The sequence below is a fragment of the Diadema antillarum genome, unplaced genomic scaffold (assembly GCF_040938485.1).
Source record: "Diadema antillarum isolate AM-2024a unplaced genomic scaffold, OU_Dant_1.0 seq00000187_RagTag, whole genome shotgun sequence".
In the NCBI taxonomy this organism is placed as follows: Eukaryota; Metazoa; Echinodermata; class Echinoidea; order Diadematoida; family Diadematidae; genus Diadema; species Diadema antillarum.
In genome coordinates, this window is record NW_027271251.1 from 507,361 (window position 1) to 527,054 (window position 19,694).

General features: G+C 37.0%; 2 protein-coding genes across 2 annotated transcripts in view; one reads left to right on the forward strand and one right to left on the reverse strand.

Annotated features, from left to right (window-relative positions):
• Nucleotides 1-5,396, forward strand: part of LOC139728616 (uncharacterized) — a 116,173-nt gene extending 110,777 nt beyond the window's left edge. Inside the window, exons 28-31 of the mRNA XM_071639557.1 lie at nucleotides 319-484; nucleotides 2,207-2,329; nucleotides 3,149-3,226; nucleotides 3,929-5,396. Coding sequence (XP_071495658.1) covers nucleotides 319-484; nucleotides 2,207-2,329; nucleotides 3,149-3,226; nucleotides 3,929-4,105 — 544 coding nt within the window. The 3' untranslated portion in view covers nucleotides 4,106-5,396. The remainder of the gene's footprint in view (nucleotides 1-318; nucleotides 485-2,206; nucleotides 2,330-3,148; nucleotides 3,227-3,928) is intronic.
• Nucleotides 5,397-17,410: 12,014 nt separating this feature from the next.
• LOC139728594 (transmembrane protein 229B-like) lies at nucleotides 17,411-18,800 on the reverse strand. Its single transcript, XM_071639533.1, has 2 exons — nucleotides 18,683-18,800; nucleotides 17,411-17,947 (listed from the first exon to the last, which is right to left on the reverse strand). Exon 2 carries the CDS (start codon nucleotides 17,919-17,921, stop codon nucleotides 17,424-17,426), a length of 498 nt encoding a protein of 165 aa, XP_071495634.1. The 5' UTR covers nucleotides 17,922-17,947; nucleotides 18,683-18,800; the 3' UTR covers nucleotides 17,411-17,423.
• Between the last annotated feature and the right edge of the window lie 894 nt (nucleotides 18,801-19,694).

Below are 19,694 nucleotides of genomic sequence, written 5' to 3' on the forward strand. Positions count from 1 at the left end.
ATTCGTCAGAAAAGTTGGCGAATCTCAAATTCGCTACGTTCGCAAACGTTCGCCGCTCAGTGAGATACCAGCTTTACAGTTTGCTAGGTTTGATGTACTATTTTGTGCATGGATATGCACAGAGAGACTTTATAAGGTGACTACCAGTAATTGTGTGATGGTACTGCTGGTACAGTTCGAGGCTGATTACCCCCTGGACAATTAACCCTGACTCTTTCCCTAACCTTAATCCTGATACAGTACGTACCTATAGGAATCTACAAACTTTAACCCTTTTTTTTTTTCTTAAATGTTAACTTTCCATTGATATCTTCACAGATACGAGGGGAGGGATCGTGACATACTTCTACTCAGCAAATGGCATGGTACCAGCCACCCTATTAATAGCTACACAGGTATCGGCATCATCAAAGCCCCAGCCAGGACGGTGTACAACTACCTCAAAGACCCCACCAACAGGCAACTGTATGACCCAATGCTCAAGGTAATCTTAGCAGAGGTTGTCTGGTTGCCATGAAAACATGAGTCACATTCATATACATAGATCAGTAGCAATGTCATACTCTGTAGTCTGGAACTGTGGTGTAAATTTCAAGCCATGGCTTATAGGAAGCAAGTGGGCCATGTACAAACTCTGCTGGAGTCAGAGAACATATATTACCAATTTGAAAGTTATTTCTCTTGAAGCTGCCTCATATGAAACCATATCATCAAACCATGAAGGTGTTTGTGCCAACTGTAACAAATTATGTAATAAAAGTGCTTATTTTAACCATAAAGGGTCCAGGCTTTTTTGACTATGCTCAGACCAAGGGGGGATTGATTCCCCCCCCCCCCCCCAAGATCTCGGCCACCGGTGGTGCGATCGCGATGAAATTGTGCATGCGTGAGACCCACGTCAAAATCTACAAGATTGTGTCATAATATTTTTTGAAACAATCAATTTCTAATTTCAATTAATTAATTATGCAAATTAAGCTCTCAAGATCATATTTTAGCCTACAGTGTAATTAAAAGCATTGAGAGTCTAATTTTTTATCTGTAAATCTGTTTTAGCATATTCAACAATTGTACATCACAAAAACTTCCAAAACTCATTTAATTCTTATGTATTCTATCGCTTTCAGAATTTCTTATGTATTTCTCTGTTTTTCAACTATTGTTTTTTCTTTGTTTTTTTCAATGGAAATTGTCACTGACCACTTTTTCACCATAATTAGCACAAAATTAAGCAATGAAAGTGATTAATTGTAAAAATAATTAGGTTTTTATGACTTTCATGACAGAGCACTGTTTTCCACAGGAAATGTACACAAAATCACAAAATTGTGCCCGTTTTGGGGCAACATTCCGTTACAAAAACGGGCGTGGCTTCGCAAAAGTATGTGCAGACATTGCAAATTTGGTCTCCAAAGTTGCGTGAGACTTGAACGAAGAAAGTCAAGCCTCGCGACGAGGCCTTCTCGCGTTACAGAATTATAGCGCAAAACGTCGAGGGGGGGCGGATTCCACCCCCCCCCAGCCCTTTTAGGGTTAAGAGGAGACTCTTTTGTTGATAGAAAGAAAGCAGTCTTCTGAACTTGCTAAACAAACATATAAATTGAAAAGCAGAGATACAATGTATGTGAAATCCATACCTTGTATATAAATTTACAGAAGGTGATACTTGTACTTCTACATAGGATTAGAACAGTCACAGAGAGATTGATTAAATTGAACGACAAATATAAGTTTGAAAGCAGGCAAGTAGAAAAATAATAGGCAATTTTCAAATAAAATGTGATAGTAGAAAGGATGGCAGTGATGGTGAAACTTGGAATAATGAAGGTAACAGTTAGTATGGTTATAATTAAAGTAATGATGATGGTGAAGATAATGATGATGATGATGATAATGATGATGATGATGATGAAGATGATGATGATGAAGATGATGATGATGAAGATAATGATAATGGTGATGATGAAAATGATGATAATGATGAAGAACCGTACAATAGTTATAGCATTAAGGATGACGCTGAAGAAAAGAAGGATGACAGTTATGATGACAGAGGATGAGGATGAAAGTGATGATGAGGAAGGTGTTGATGCTCTTTTGGTAGCTTGTTGCATCCTCTGTTTCCCCTCTCAAAGACTTGCTTCTATGCATGCTCAGTGAGACAGTTGCAGTGATGTGATTATTTGTATGATTTATTTAAATACAGGAAGTGAAGATCAAGAAGGACTTTGGGGATGGGCTGCAAGTGGTTTACATGGTGTTCAAGACAGACCAGTGCCTCCTTCAGCATCCCAGAGATTGCTTGCTTGTCATCCAAACACGAGAGATGGTGAGATTCTCAGTCACAACTTTCCTATCTCCTCATGTATTTGTTATTGTTATTGTTGTGACTTTTGTATAAATGGTATCAACCATCTGTCCCTCGTTGTGGTCATATATGTGTTTATCCCAGAGTAATGTTAAGTTTAATCAACTTATGTGCATATTGACTGAAAATGCAACAAATTTTGAAACACTGGAATTATATACCGTACACTATGATACAGTATATGCCATAAATTTCATGAGTGCAGTATTGAGATTTGAAAAACAAAAATTTTAGTGGTCAAATTTGTAAATAAGAACCATTTTCAAGAGGAAAGTTAGTAATATCCCACCTAAGAGAAGGTAGACAAAGCATTTTGTTACATTTTGTTGCAATTTGAAAAAGTTTGTTTGACTTACAATATTCATGAAAATCAAAACTTCACCCAAAATATGTTGCATATTCAGTTTGTATTAGAAGGCATATCAATTAGCCTTTGAGACATTATTTTGTTTTGTTTTTGAAGTTATTTTAGCTCAAAGATGCTCATGAGATGTTTGAAAATAGTCAAGAAGAATTATACAATGTGAATTGTTAATTTCTGTGTTTGTCAGCAATAGGTTTTCACAGGACTTTATCAGTGTTGTGGGGAAACTTATATATGAGTATAAAGTGCCTTCTTGAGAAATACATCTTTTGATGGAACATACAATGACACGTATACATTATTATAACACATTACCTGTGAAAATTCGCTGTCAGACACTGTCATAAGTTCTGTCTTCATATCGTATCACACCATTTTCACATGTGAAACAAATTTGTTTGTTGTTTTTGAAACAGGATGACAGGTTTCTCCTGGTTGCATCTTCCATTCACCACTCAAGGATTCCTGTCAGAAAGAAAATTGTTAGAGCAGAGGTGAGAGACTTAGCCAGAAAGTGATTTGTGTATTTTAGGTATTCAAATATGTACATTTTTTTATGTATGTGATATGAACAGCTTAGCAAAAATTTTGATTTAGTGGTTCAACATGTAACTTGATAGGTATCACTTGGAGTATACTGTAAAACCCGAAATGTTCGTGTGCATTTTAATTTCACAAATTTCACGAAAGCCAAGAATTGCGAAATTAAAATGCACACAAAAGCTCTTGTTGACACTAAGTGCGTTGAATGCCAGTGGCAGTTTACTAAAATATTATGCCACGAAAAAGGCCATCAGCTCCAATTCGCGAAAATATTATGCTTTCCAGTACTTCCTTTCCTTGCGCACACACTCATGCAAGGAAATGATTTTGAGTGAGTGGTTCATCATTTATGCATTATTTAGAGCAAATATATTTTCTTAATCCTTGCATAAACACACACGTTGACACACACCTGGGCATGTGCAGGATTTTTTTTTTCAAGATATAAGAATTCAGGCACACGTCTCTCACTGGTGCAATTTATGGTAGCCTGATTGTTATGAACAGATTTACAGAATTCATGGAACTGACCTTATCCCTTCTATATACAGACATTCAATGAAGATATAGAGAATGTACACAGGTACTTCCTGGTCTGTGGTGGCACAGTGTAGCTGATGCTTGTGATTCAATTGTTATCCCCTCTGCCCCAGGTCTTGATGGCAGGGTTCTGTATCCAAGCACTCATGTCCGGCGGCACAGAACACTGTCGCGTGACGCACCTGACCAGACTTGATCTCCATGGAGACCTACATCCCAAGCTTATCAACACACTGACCAGCCGACAGCCCCTGTCCATCGCGGACCTCCGAAGTTTTATAGAGATCTAGATCAACGGCATTTGTGTGCAAGAGTATGTGGCTGCTCTTGTCAGCTTTGCAGAGAAAAAATATCAGATTCTCTTCAAGCACATTGACTTGAAGCCTTGGTGCATATTTGGTTATACATATTCAAGATCATGAGCTACAGGTGAATGTGGGACTGAATGGTTAAAGGAAATTTCACCATATTTCTTTCAGTGACCCTACAAGATTAGGTGGAAATCATAATCAACATTCAACAAAATCAGGTCAGTAAAGTTTTACAGGACAGGTACACAGGTATGTTGGACGGATACAATTCTTTATCCTACATGGCGTCTACAATTTTATTATTAAATCCGTGGATTGTAGTCATCATTGTTATGGAGCTGTGTGAAAGAGATAATCACTCAGTTGTATGAAGCGTCATGGTGCCAAGACTTGATTGATTCAGGACAGGAATAGGATAAAAGATACCCCCACCTCTTCACAAAAGAAAGAAAGGAAAAAAAAAAGCCCTCTCAAAGCTTATTATAACATGTAATTTGTATTGGCAGCCTTCCAGCTTTTAACCATGACCGATTCACTCTTCAATAGAGCACCCATTCTTCACAGTCTGGAAGGGATCCAACAGTCATAATATCCTGTTGATTTTGGATTCATTCTATCACATTTTTTTTTCCAGGGAGTTCCTTCTTAATGCATGTAACTGCTTTGCTCCTCACACCTTGTGAGGTCATATACAGTGAATTTGGGTGTTATTGTTTTTTAATAATACTCCAGGGCATGAGGTTAAAACTTCTTCAGTTGTTGGCAGTGCAGAAGTAACCATGATATATCAATCATGTTTTGTTTGACCTTTTGCATTTGTGAGTAATCTCACTTTGTTTTGCTTCTTTTTTTTTTACTTGGAACATTGAGTTATGTGCTGTCATTGTTTTAAATCATAAATTCTGATTTAAAAAAAAAAAAGGCTAAAATGGTTTAGAATTAATAACACATTGACGAAGAGGGAGCTTTAGGAAGCTGATGTCCCTACTCATTTCTCCCTAGGGAGACTGAATCCTCAGCATTCTGGCTTTCTCACAATATTATGACAATTTGTTCTTGATTTTGTAGATGGAGTAGTCAACAATCAGCAGCAAATGCTTGCTCCGTTTTTAGTTCTAGGTAGAAAAAAAAAGATAGAAGTCTGTCCACAATTGTATTTCCAAGAAATCCTTCCAAGGCCAGACAAGACTTTGCTGCAAATGCCCTGCGCATGCTTTATTATCAATCTTGTTTATGTACAGCAATCATATGATTATTTCACCTTGATTTCCAGAAAGTTCCCAGCTTCTGAATGCTACAATTATTTATGAAAAGAGCAAATGAAGAAAAATAATATAAACTTCACCATGTCAAGTACAATAGTAATGCAAAGAAAAGAAAAAAAATGCTCCTCAGTGTTTCCCGTAGCTATCTGCTCCATTTTAAATAGAGTGAGTTTGAGAGCCCAACAGAGAAGTGTGTGCCTGGAAGGAAGATTGTGCAATTTGCGGTACCAGTAATCATTTGCCTGGTTAACCTTGTCGAATTGGTACTCAAAACAATTTCAGAAAAGAAGTAATGACACTTTATGTGACTGGCCAACACTTTAATGACCTTCACTTTGAAGGTAATTTCCATATGAAAATTGTCCACCTGTGATTAAAGTAGTCAATTCTTTATTTATGTTCTGGCAATTATTCTGTATAATCTTTGCAGCATTGCAAGATGAAAAAACAAAACAGGATGAGGGGCAATTCCATGTTTTTCATGTGATAATAAAGTAAAACATTCATATTAAGTTTCTACTTTGTGCAATCATTTGGATTTAAGTTACAAAATCTCTGCAAAAATTTAATTGCATAAAATGCATTCCCCATGTTTGAAAATATGATATGATTGGTCTTCCTGTTTGTAAAAGCTTTGTCATTGAATATGTATTTGAATATGTTGTGCCATACATCACCAATTTTTAATGAATAATTACTGAAAGAAAACATCTTATACTGTAATTCTGAGCCCAAACTGTGAATTCTGTTGGACCAAAACAATATCCATTTGAAGTTTAACAGGTTTACTGTCAAATAGTGTTATGAGACTAAATAAGTCAGAATTGTTGTCATTTACTCTCAAGATGTTATTTGGCAAACTTATCAAAGCACCCCTAAAGCTGGACATCTGGCTTTAAATTACCAGGAAGTAGTTCTCAGAGGAAACAGTCACCCCCACTTCAGCATGACAGCTAGTTTTTAATCATGTAGACAAAGTGATCATTGAAATCTGCCTACTGTGACTCTCAACTGAGCTCTTCTCTCACCTTTTGCCTGTAAGGTAATGAAAACAAAAATAATGATCACGGACCTTGTAATGATACTGTATACACCGAATATTTTGCGAGGTTTTTATTTTCGCGAATTTCACGAGTCAGTTGCTATTTGCGAAATTAAAAACACGCGAAAATATTGACTCTGAACGTGATATGAATGTGATGTACGCGTACACATTTCTCTGTTCAGTACAGGACTCCACAATCGCGAATTTAACCACTCGCGAAATAGTCGGGAAGTCTTGATTTAGACTCGTGAAATATATGGCGTATACAGTACTTCATGATGTTGCTAGAAATAAAGTGTTCTATAATATGAGTGAGCTTTATGTACAGTCAGCAAGTTCATGTACAGAGCATGAAAGGAGTTGAAAACCAACAGTTTGACTCACAGTGTCCATTAATTTTCTTTAATTTCTGAATGATATTGAATGATACACGTCAGAGGACAAAATGGACATGGTATGAGTAATCTTATAAAAAAAAAAGAAATGCAAGATTACATCGTGAATGTAAAATTCTCAGGGAACTATTGTGCATGCATGCATCTTTATTAAATGTACAATGTACCTATGACCTTTTGATCTCATGCATGTTTCCAGCTGTCATTGCATGATATCAAATAGTTGAGAGCTAGAAAGCCATTTACTCAACAGACTTTGTACAGAGTGCACCCCTTCTGGTTCTACACTGAAAAAAAAAAGTTACCATGAACCTACAGGTATTGAGGTTGAACTTGTGCATTTCTGTGCAGTTGCTGGGTGATAACTACATTTGCAAATACATGTAATAAAAACATTGGAGTTGTGTGTTTATATTGGGGTACTTTTGCTCTCTCTCTCTCTTTCTTTGACTGCACAAGCTTTAGGTCATGCAATGTATTATGTGATGGCTTAACATTGGAGAGAGTGTGGTAATCATACATGTGGTAAACACCTTGATTTATGTCTGCAGCTGATTGGTGATATCATATGGAATATGGGATTTGCCATGAATGTTCACTTTTGTACTGATTTCTACAGTATTTAGCCATTTTTGACCAATCTGCACAGTGCAGCAGTATTTTAGTCTGCTGCCTCTTCAAATATAGCATGTCTTGTTTGATATTTTGATCTCTATTCATTTATAGCCACCATCTTTCTTTGTCTGGAAGTCAATACCAACCTGTGCATGTTTGCCTTACTTGGATGTGTGTTAGTGTGATTTTATATGCCAGTATACCCAAGTTTTCATATGGACACCTCTCTAGATTGTTGTACAGTGGCTGGAGTGATTCTGTAGCCAATATATATTGGTCTGACAAACTGGACTGTGATCATGGTTTCGAGGTTATACTGTTCTCTATTGCCCTCAATCATGGTAGTGGTAAAGAACTTACTTCACATAATTTATGATGCCCCTTCCAACTTCCTCGCAAGCTCATCATTTGATGTAGACAAATAATAAAATCAGCAAAACAAGCAGCAAGCACATAGATACAGCTGCATGATTATTTGTAAGGTTTGACATTTGGGGCTGATTGAAACGAGAAAACGTTTCAGTAGATTCTCAGTTAATTCATGATCGTGAGCTCTTGTTGCATTTTGGGTAAATTCTAATCTGAATTTCAGGATCTGCATGAATACACCTGTCAACTCAAAATCTCATCACTGACAATTTTTCTTTTCCGTCCCCGTCTCTATACTTTAAGCTTATTTATTTATTTGACATTCCATGTGTATAAAGTGTATATATTTGGAGAAATATCAATATTTCTATGTGAAATACTTAAATTCTTCTGGCCTAATTTGAAGTTTTACGTGTTTGTCAGGTAAAATGAGCCAACTCTCTTATTTATAAGTGTTTGGGTTGTATTTATTTATCTCACAGTGAATGACTGCCAAAAAGTGATTATTTTGTTTTCATCCTTGTCATTTTGTTCATGTGTCATATTCAAGATTTGTGTGCATGGTGTGAGATTATGTTCCATGTATTCTATAGCCACAGTTACAGTACACAGTATTTGGATCATCAGGGCATGGTGCTATATATGTCTCTCCAAGAGTTTGTTGTGTTGAAGCCTCTGGTGGACTTTGTTGTTAATAATCAAAACTGGTTTATTTCCTGTACTGTGTAGTGTAAAATTTGGACACCATAATTAATTTGTGTTTGATCCGTATATGTATTCATTTTCATGGATATCAGAGTTACAAGTGTGCTTATGTATTAAAAAACAAGAGAGACCAATTACAAACTATCGTGGTAATATTGTCATTGATTTGAGTCACTCATTTTGGCACAAATGGAGCAAATGGTGAGCTGGGATGTTGAAAATGAATGTGCATTTACTATGTGTTGTTTAAAATGTGCATTACCGTGATTTGTGTGAATGAACATGTGCGATGATTGGAGTTGAATGGCCGCTCAAAAAGCTGAGCAAGGTAACATGGCACAAACAACTTTAATGCAAGTTCTCTCTGAATGCCTAGAGGGACAACTGCTACAGTTGGTGGACTCAACCCAAGGACCTTACTATTGAGAGTCCCTAATCCTATCCACTGAGCCATGGCGGCTCCTCAAATAGAGAGGTACAAACTAATAAAGATGAATGGCGAGATACATACAATGTACCTAGGTACACTTGATACACTGTATACTGTGTACTGTGTACTGTGTAATGCTCTCACACGGATCAAGATCATTCACATATACATCATCTCTCGATACGAGCAATGAGAAAATACAGGAAGCAAAATGAGATATAGAAATCTTTGTTTTCTTTGTTCCTTTTTTGTTTTAATCTTCAAAATATGGAAAGGGTTAAAACATTTGGGAAGAGGAGGTGAAATATTGCTACAGTGTTGCTTGATAATGGGGCAAGCACACAAGGCCACATTAAATGCACACACTAAGGCTGCTCTCTAAATGATGTTACATACAGCATGCTGTAAATGCCACTGGTACGTGTATTTAATCCAAACAGTGTAACATACAATCAAACACAGTTGCTTGCTGCATACATTCAAATAATATATGATGGGTTTGTCTGCAAAAACCGATGGAGTACGATCTCTGTCATCAAGTACAAAACGATACCTTTTAAATGATATATTGGTCACTACATATAAAGGTATAATTTTGAAGTTATGGTCAAAAGAAGCAAAAATTTTCTTATTATTCTCTTTATTTTTCTTGACCTTTAATCGCAAATACAGTATCTCCATTTGGCAAATATGGACTTATCGGTTTTTGCAAACAAACTCCTCATATGTGCACCTAACTTCCTACACTACACCATATTCTCAAACATGTTATATTCAGCAACATATCACAACTCATTCTTGTCATTAGGTACATTTCACACATGACTAACCTGAAACCATTGATATTGAATAGATTCCTGGCTTAAAATAAAGAAATACCGTATCACCCTGCTAAATGACACACAGAGTACCAAAGTGTGGCACCATAAGCATTCACTGCCATGGAAACTGGTTCTATACAACCTCACATAGCCTCAATATCTGTGAACACAACTGTTGCTAACCATGCTCGTAGCTGGTTCCAACCCACTACCCGAAGCCTTGTGCAAGGATATCTTGTTTGGAACCAGCACAAAGCTATAACAAAAGATTGTGACATCATGACTTCAGTACTGTATATTAGGAGTTCCAAGCAAGCTATCAAAATGAGGTGAAGTTAAGTATTTTGTTGATGTACTTCCAGCTCTCTTTGCTACTTTGAGAACCATTCTCATTTCCTAGGTTATTGCACAGGACTATTTGCGCATTTACACATTCTGACACATTACATTGTACCACTAGTACACTATGCACGTGTGCTCCTACAACTTTCACATTATAGCTGTTTTGAGAAAATAAGCTAACCTAACTGCACACTGACCTCAGTTTACAACAAACTGCTGCACTATTGTCAAATCAGTGCGTGTCCTCATATTACAAAATAGTCACACAATATTTGCAATATATCAGTTCAGCAGCAAACATGTAAACTAAGTGTTTCATTGGTCTCTCTCCTTCTCAACTAATTGTCACACATTAAAGGTGAATTTCCATTATATTATTATTTAATAGCGAGTGATGGAAGTACTCATGGTTCCTTCTAAAAAAATAAATAACATCACAAACTCAATAAACAGTGAAGAGCGTACATGTAGAAAAGTAATAACAAATGATTAATGTGAGAACGTATTCTGGACTTTTTAGCAGCAAAGCTCAGCCATTCCCTTCTCTGACAAATCTGTGAATAGAATATGGCAACATTACATGTATACATAAATAAATGTTTCTGCACATGACTGTAAGTACACATGAAATGTGAATAAAACTACATACAACATGCATTACAATTAGAAAGGAAGCCATTGTTGTCTGGTCTGAAGTAAGTACCGATAGTGGTCCTATCTTCACATTAGGGTTTAACAACAACAGTGGAAGTATTAACAGATCAAACTATCGATAAACTTAAATTTCATGAGTGCACATATCCCTGTGCAAAGAAGTATAAATACAAGTGTTATATATTAGCATATGGATGGATAAATGAACATTACAACAACAAAAACAGTCAAGCACTATATACTTGACATTTTGAGCATCCATGTGTAAGCAAACAACAAACAATTAAATGCAATAAATACACCGTGTAATTGTACAATCAGAAACAAACTCTGGACCATGTATGCCTTGGTGATCATATACTGAAAAAGCAGAGAATCTAAGGAGAAAAAGATCCCCATTATTTGCACGCTACCACATGGGCGTATCCAGCACCTACAGGTCGCATAAAGTTTACTACCAAACTGTAAAGTAGGCGTGTAATGGTGAATTGCACAGTATCTACAATAATGTACCACATATTTACGGGTTTAAACTTTACCACTTGATTCAGACCATGTAACATAATGTACTGTAAAAGTGGAAATTTTCGCAGTGTTGAAATTTTCGCATATTTCATGCCACCAGAAAATAGCGCGAAAATAAAAACACATGAATATTTTTCTTTGCCGTATGTTGCAGCAGTTGATGTCTTTATTCTGCGGTATTAAAAACACACAAAACTCTTCTTGCCCGGCCGAATGCGAAAAATTATTCACACGAAAATATCCACTTTTACAGTAACTGGAAGATGCTTTCAGCCCTCAGAGCAAGTAAGTAATAATAACTCCACTTCTATTAGTAAACCCAGAGATTGTTGAAGCCAAGACATTGAATGAAGCAAAGTCCAATTTAGTGTAACAGTACAAAGTGAAAAGCTTATTCTCCGATCTTCACAAAGCTCAACTTACTCATAAAATGTTGACTGGATTTTAATCAAGTTCTCAGCTTACCAGCTTGCCATGAATGCATGATGGCATCTGGTGAAAAGTTGATTTTCCAATGTTGGTGTATGTATATTATGACAAAACTTGAATGGGAATATTTTTTTTACCTTGATCGTGAAATATATTACCTTTGATTGTGAAATATATTACCTGATATTGCACTCTTCAGTATCATGTCAAATTATGTACGATACCAATTATCATCTCTCTAAATGAGTTGATCTATCTGCAGTTTTACAAGTCCTCTAGGTGGTAAAATGAAATTAAAATGAAACTGGATGAAATTCAGAGTGATAAATCATTAATCAAATCTGTACAATAAATGGAACAATTAAATGGGTCTATTAAAGTCATAAGTACCAGAGAGTATTGCTTTCATTGTGGGTCAAACATTTTCTGGTTTCCCCTTCAATACCATCCAATCATGAACTATTTCTGTTGTGCAGCGAATTCACACTGAAGAATATCCAACATGTGAATAATAGCTATGAGTGCAGCATGTAGTCTTGCGATGCACCTTTGCATCATGAAATGAATATTGTGAGCTGATCATTACATGTATGTCAATTTGCAAATTGTCAACAAATGTCTATGAATACATACAAGTGTATTACAACACCCTTCAACAGTTGCATGTGTGTTTATGAGCACAAAAGGATTGACTAAGCATACAGCGCTGTTGCCACTGCAACATTACTTTAATTGTCTACCCTTAACATGTATTTCGAACACATAACTGCCCCATTCATTCAAACAAGGACAAAAGAACACAAGGATGAATAAATATTTTCTTGCGATAATACAGTGCATTGTAATAAAAAATATAGACTTCAAACTGAAGTGAATGTAGGCCTACGTTTTTCTACCCATTTTAACTGAGTTAGCCTCATGTACTCCCGAGCAGGAGATAAAATATGTGACACCACAGGCCACCTTGACAGTCTCCTGCATAAACCTCTATTCAAGATTACAACATAAGTACATGTATTCAATAAATGAATGAATTTGTGCTGATTGTATCACATGTATGTGCAATTAAGAAGACATCTGACATCTTCTTCTTTCCAATTCAAACTAGATGCATCGACGAATGAAAATCTTCCTCTTCTTATGGCAACAAAATATACTGTCCAGACACTATGTAAATACCAGACAAAACATGCATGCATAAAAAAAAAAAAAACATCAACCTTGCTTAAGTCGACCTCGCATTAGTCGAATAATAGCCTAAGTGAAAGGTACAATGTACATGTACAATACAGGCCTACTGTACACCATGATGGACCTGCATATAGACCTTTACCAAAGCAGAAGGGAAAAAAAAAAACAGGCAAAAAGTGTGCCCAGTAGAGTGTACGTACTGTAAGTCAGCACCTTAAATATAACTGACCTTTGACGCCATAAAAGATGAAACACAGAGGGAAGCTTCACTAAAAACAGCAGGAGTATACAAGTAGATTTGACCATTGTGCTTCAGAGTACAAACAGTTATATACATATCACGAGATGCACAAAAGACACCAAAATATGACCTTTGATCCCAAAAGGAGGTCTGGAACATTCAGAGCAGCATTACCAGTCCAATACAGCAGGGGTCTTCATTTTACCATGATGCAGGATCATATATGAGTTATGAAAACAAAATCATTTGAGAAATATGAATGGTAGAGCACACACAAGAAATATACCACAGTGGTAGCCTTTGGACCCAATAAAATGCAAAACACTGGAGGCACCATAACCAAAACTAGACCAGGTTAAGATTTGACAATGATATGTCTGTACAAAAGTTGAACAGAATCCATTGAGAAATGTGGCTGATAGAGTACAGACAAGCTGGGAGACCCTAAAAAATTGATTATTTTGTGTACAGTATACTCCCATTATAACAAACACGGTTATAATGGAATTCCGGTTACAACAAAGTAAAAATTCAGGCCGCAACATTATCGACTCTATGCATTCTTATTGTTTATTTGTTTGGTTATAACAAAATTTCGATGCAACGAAAGAAAACTGCCAGTCTCGTTGACTTTGTTATAACGGGAGTCCACTGTATAAAGGCATAAAAAGTGGGACACTACCACCAGACGTTACAGGTGGCTAGATTTTTAAACAATACACTTCCATATCAAATTTGAATAAAATCCACTGAGAAATGCAACCCATAGGTCACAAGCAAGACACCTACCAAAATATGACATAAAAAAGTTTATCATATAATGTCTCATAACCCATCTGTGTGAAACCATTTTCATCAATCCATCCTGAATAACCTTTATTTAAGGAAAAAAGAAGTTCTTTGAAATGCTCCATTTTGTGGATGCAGCTAAATCTGATACTGTAAAGAATGCAGAAATTTTTGCGGTACATTAATTTTTGCATATATCCTATACTTTTTTGGCTGGCACAAATTCTAAAACCCATGCAAATGCATCATGCAAATTCAAGAACCTGTGGATATGTTTTGGAGCCATTCAGAGCGAAAAATTTATCACACAAAAATAACAATGTTTACAGTAATTGCCAGACTGTCTACAATGTACTACATGACACATATCACCAATACCATACAGCTTGTCTAATACTGTATGTGTATACATGTGTACATGTACATGCACAAGAAGATCACACATTTCATAACCTATAAAAGTAGTTTGCCTCACCAAATATAAGAAAGGAATGATACACACCCTCAATTTTTCATGCAACACTATATGAAAATTAAAGTTAAAAGAATGGCTCATTCTGTAGAATAAGTACATATTTGCACTTTCAAACAAACTCTCTTTTTGAGATTTCCAACTTAAATGATATCTTTATCGTCCTTTTTTCACACTTTCTCCATTGCAATTCACTTTGCTTTCTCTTAGAACTCTCTTGGCAATTACTTTCTTTCTCTTTTTCATTATTTTGCTCCTGCTTCTTATCTATCTCATATCTCTGTTTATCTAATCTCTTTCATGCACTACATCTATCAATCCCTTATTTATTTTCATCGTCATGCATACTATTTCTACAGTTCTTGTATGGCCAACTGCTTAGAGTACGTATATTTCACATTTAACTACCCTGGTACATGTAATAAGAGATATAAAATCAATGTCTTGCTTCGAAAGCACTGCATCCTAGTCTGGGCAAGGTTAAGCAGGACTGCCAACTTTAGCACATCAAAAACCAGGGAGATTCCAAAAAAGTAATCAGAGAGAGTGAGCATGATGAGAAATCATAAGTTTTCAGGAAGGCTCCTGCACAATCGCACAGACTTGGCAGCTCTGGTAAAGCTATCAGCTTTCTATTTACCTACTAAGCTTTTCTTCCTCTTCAAAGTAATTTTTCTCCATATTCCATTAGTGCCCATTCAGTGCTGATGGACTGCAAAATACAGAAACTCCCTTCTGCATTTCTCAGGGTGGGGGGGGGGGGGGAAAGGAAGGCCTAGTTTACAGGAAGAAAGTGGTCAAGGTGCAACAAACTGAGTTAGCACCTGCAAAGTGCACACTCTGTAATGTACATTTACAGGGCTCAACATTCGTGGTGACCCAGTGGCCAAGGGCCACTAAAATTGGTGTTGGGCTACCAAAATTTTGTATGTGAAGACTTCTCGGACCTAAATAGGCCACCAGACAAAAAAGTCATCCTGTAATATAACGTATTTAACATAATGCCCAAGTAATACAATAGGAGTACACTGCTCCGTGTTGTGATGTTGTAACAGTTAAAATCTTACCATCATACAATGCATTAAAAAAAAAAAAACTTTCAACTTTTACAGCTCCAAAACTGGCAATGAAAACAATGTATTCTTGATCATGGATACTGTTCATGACAAAATTACATCAAAATGCATCCTATATCAAGAGCGTATTCAGTTTTCACTCAATATACATGCATATACGTGTAATATGCACTGCCCAATATTCAGTTTTGTTTTGTTTTAAACTTAAATAAGTAATTCATGGCATTCACAAGACTAGCCTGACCAGATGCCGTGTCGTGACTTCTGTGAAGCGACGGGGCTGTGTATAGTTATCACAAGACACCTAATTGATGTGTCACAGAGAAAATGTAGAGAGCGAAGCTATAAATGTTTCTAGGCAACATAAAAATTGATGGAGAGATACAAGTAATCAGAATCAAGAACTTCAAGATACTGACTGAAGTAAAACAAAAATAAATAAAAAAAAGAAGAAAAATGATAACATTCTATTTACAAATAAACATACACTGTATGTGTATACATGCACTATGATGGGCATATATGCCACTGGCACTTACACTATTGAGATGGATTAGCATAAACTAGCTTGGAGAAGTAATGTGCATTTCTGAGTCAACTGGTATACACTGTACATGTGAAAGTCCACAGTTATGAACTGTGGAAACAGTGGCAAGATCAGCATATCATCCATCAAACTGACACTGAACTCATTTTGTTAGGACGCCTATCAACAGCATTTCAGAATGATGCCTATGAGCTTGACACCAATTCATCAATATCTCTTGCACACACATTATATACAGAGACTTACATTTCCAAACAGGTTTGAAGAGGGTCCACCATGTTTAGTTTCAGGAAGTTTCTACATATAGCATCCCTTGAAAAGGGAACTATTTGCAGTGCTATGTAACTTCTTGCATCATTGTCTACGTAGATTAGAATACTAAGTAGTTTACAAATTTATATACGTATCATGAGAGAAACTTGTGGTCACAGACCATCACCTTTGTTAACATGAAATATTTTGTAGAGAGGAAATTCTCAGGAATTTCACAAAAATGACAACACCACAATTTATATAATTTGGGAGATAGGGACATTTGACATAATTTTATACAAACATGCATATTCAAAAAATAACAAAAAATTATTTTTTAAAAATACTCCTATTCCCCAAATCAGAGGCAAGTGATATTCAATGAAATTAGCCCAGGGTAAAAATCAAACATGTGCTTCAGTTTCCACTTTTTAATACCGGTAATACAGTACTAGTTGACCTGATATGCTGTACACTGTAGGGCCTACAGGTGTGTACAGCTCCCAAACATCTCTGTTCCCCTAAATAGGCACAAGACCTGCAATTCATGCATACCGTGTAATGGCGCCATGTCACACACAAATGTGTTTATAGAATATACATGCTTGTATACGTACATTTGCACTTCACAATAATACTGTCTAAGTGTACAGGGCAATTGTCATCATACGGTTGATACTGAGGAATGTAGAGTTTTGTATGCGCTACATTTGTGCGTTGTGCTCTGTGCTGGTAACCAGGATTTTTAACTGTACCTGAGTGCATCATTTTGAAGGAATTTAAGTACAACATTGGTACTTGGAAACTTCACACATTTTCATAGTTGCAGCAGGGAGGTATCCCACCTCCCTGATTACAGTATGTTGTTTCAAATGCATTTCAATAGAAAACACTCTGACTTGACACAGAATGTGAACAACACAAACTGTAATATTTTTCAGTAAAATTCTAACATGTGAAATGTTAAACTTTAGAATAGCTTTGTAAAAATTTATTTTGATTTGATACAAACACTATTTACGACAGTGTTGAACACACTGACAAATAGTACATGAAGACATAAAAACAGAAAGACATTTTCATGCAAAACATTTCATGACATGCAATCCAAAGCGATCCCAATAGTAAAGACTCTTATTCTATTTTCTTTGCTGGTCCATTTGCTCGGGACACTGGTGAACCCACGCCGACCACATCTCGAAAATGCAGCCGCAGTGTGTTTTTTATGAGAATCTGCTCTGTGATGAGGGCGCCGATCACCCAAGCTGGGGCATACTCCAGAGTGATTAGTCCCAGAAAGTCCCACTCAAATGGGGAGTAGTCCCAGGGGCATGCATTGAACTGACGCAGAAGCAGACCAGTGGAGAACTCCCAAACATAAATCCACAGCGTGTAGATGAGCAGGCGGACGGCTATGGGGACCCTGCCCTTCATCCGCAAATACATCCACTCAATAAAGAGATTGGACATGCCATAGATGGCCAGAGACCAAACGCTGGTGTTGCCCGGGAACTTGAAGTTCTGGTTGACAACAAACTCCCAGCCAGCGGTGAACATGACCTCAGCAAAGTAGCCATGGATTGCATAGATGTAGAATCGCACCCACACAGAGATTGCTCCTTCATCCCACATTCTCCCTACTGTTCTGTCAACTTGAGCTGCATAGGAAGAGGATGTGGCAAAATATTGCAAAGATGCAGAATTTTGACCCCAAAAAATGTATACAGTAATCAGTATTCAAAGACAATACATTAGTGGACAATACAACAGAAACTGTAGTCCTGCCAGCCATACATCATATCTGTGCTTCAAAGAAAGAAAGAATAGATAAACATAAAAAGATACTAACTACACGCAGCCGCTGTCGTGAAGCAACAGCGGTCTGGTCAGGCTAAAAAAGATACATGACATACCGTATACATACATTCATTGCATATCAAGAAGACAGCAGCACATTTCAGATAAATTCCACAGTCTCTTGTGTCTTTTGTTATTCATATTCCACAGAAGTAAGGAAACATGCAAGTTATAATTACTCAGTTTAGGGAAGGCACAAAAATGTTAATCAAATCAGTACAGTAATGAAGCAGTGACTTAGAGATGATGTCACTAACATTGACAGAATCTTGGTTTAAACTTCAGGGTTTTTTTCACTGATGTGTTCCACTAATTGCTGCATTCTCTCAATCCACATATCATGAAGGTGAACTTGTCCTTTTGAAAACAATGAGTCTATGCTAGACTAGACTCCTCACCAGGTGGACCTTATGCCTTGTTAGAGTTTATATTCGAAATCCCAGCTCTATCAGCGCATGAAACAAAACATAGCATTAAAATCATGCTGCCTTTAACACTGACTGCTTGCCCTTTAAGACTATTCCCTAGCACCTTACTCTTGAAAATCCACGTTGTCTTTGTCAAAAAGCCGGCTCGTGTGCGTCCACGTCCCGTGCCTAAACCTGCGTATCTTGCGTGTCTTTTTCACCTGTATGTGATACCGCTTCGACTGGTCGCTCGCCTGTTTCCCTTGTGTAGGCGATTACCGCAAGGAGTCTGTTCGTGCAGCCGGTGTTTTTGTTTACGTTTTACTTCCTTTCATTCAAGACAGCGAAGCAGCTGCATCACCAACGTAAGTGGCGTTCTAAACTTGTCGCCAACAGAGCCTGAGCTACAGTATGTTCCAACTCTATTTTCTGTAATATAGAGAAGAGAGAGGGGAAAAAAGGTTAAAACCATATTATTAATATGTTATTATGATCTACAACTTGAGTACAAGCAAAGAGAAATACGTCATCCACAATGTGGTGGAAGGATGATACACTCATTTCTACAATGGATCCCCATACAAGACGAGCACTGGAAGAATGTTGCATTTACTACCGGGTATGAATATAACATGGCCGGCGGAACCGTGGGCCAAGGGGCCGTGGGGGCTCGGGCACCCACACTTCTTGTGCACCATACAAAGGAATACATAACGTGTCATCACTTTGGGCCTCCACACTTTTTTTTTTTTAATCCGGAAGTACGTAAGTGGCACTAAATAGAAATAGATAGAGATCTTGAAGTGTGAGCGCGGTAAGGTTATGTTTTTCACTGCATGAAGACCTTTATTTTTTATTGTTAAACGTACGTTTAGTGTTTGTTTGTTTGGGTTTTTTTTAGCTGAGGACCTTTTCTTTTTTTTTTTTTTTTTTTTTTTTTGCTTGTTAGCTCATGAAACCCGGAAGTAGGCCCCGCTCCGCCGGCCCTGTATTGGTACACCTGTATACCATGATGAAATCTCTTTGCCTTCACCCCTGACTGCCATGTCTTTGGTTTCAAAATTTTAGGATAGTATATTACTTTGAGATTATAGAAGGAGAGCAGCAGAAGACAACTTAATATAACCTATAGTCGATGACA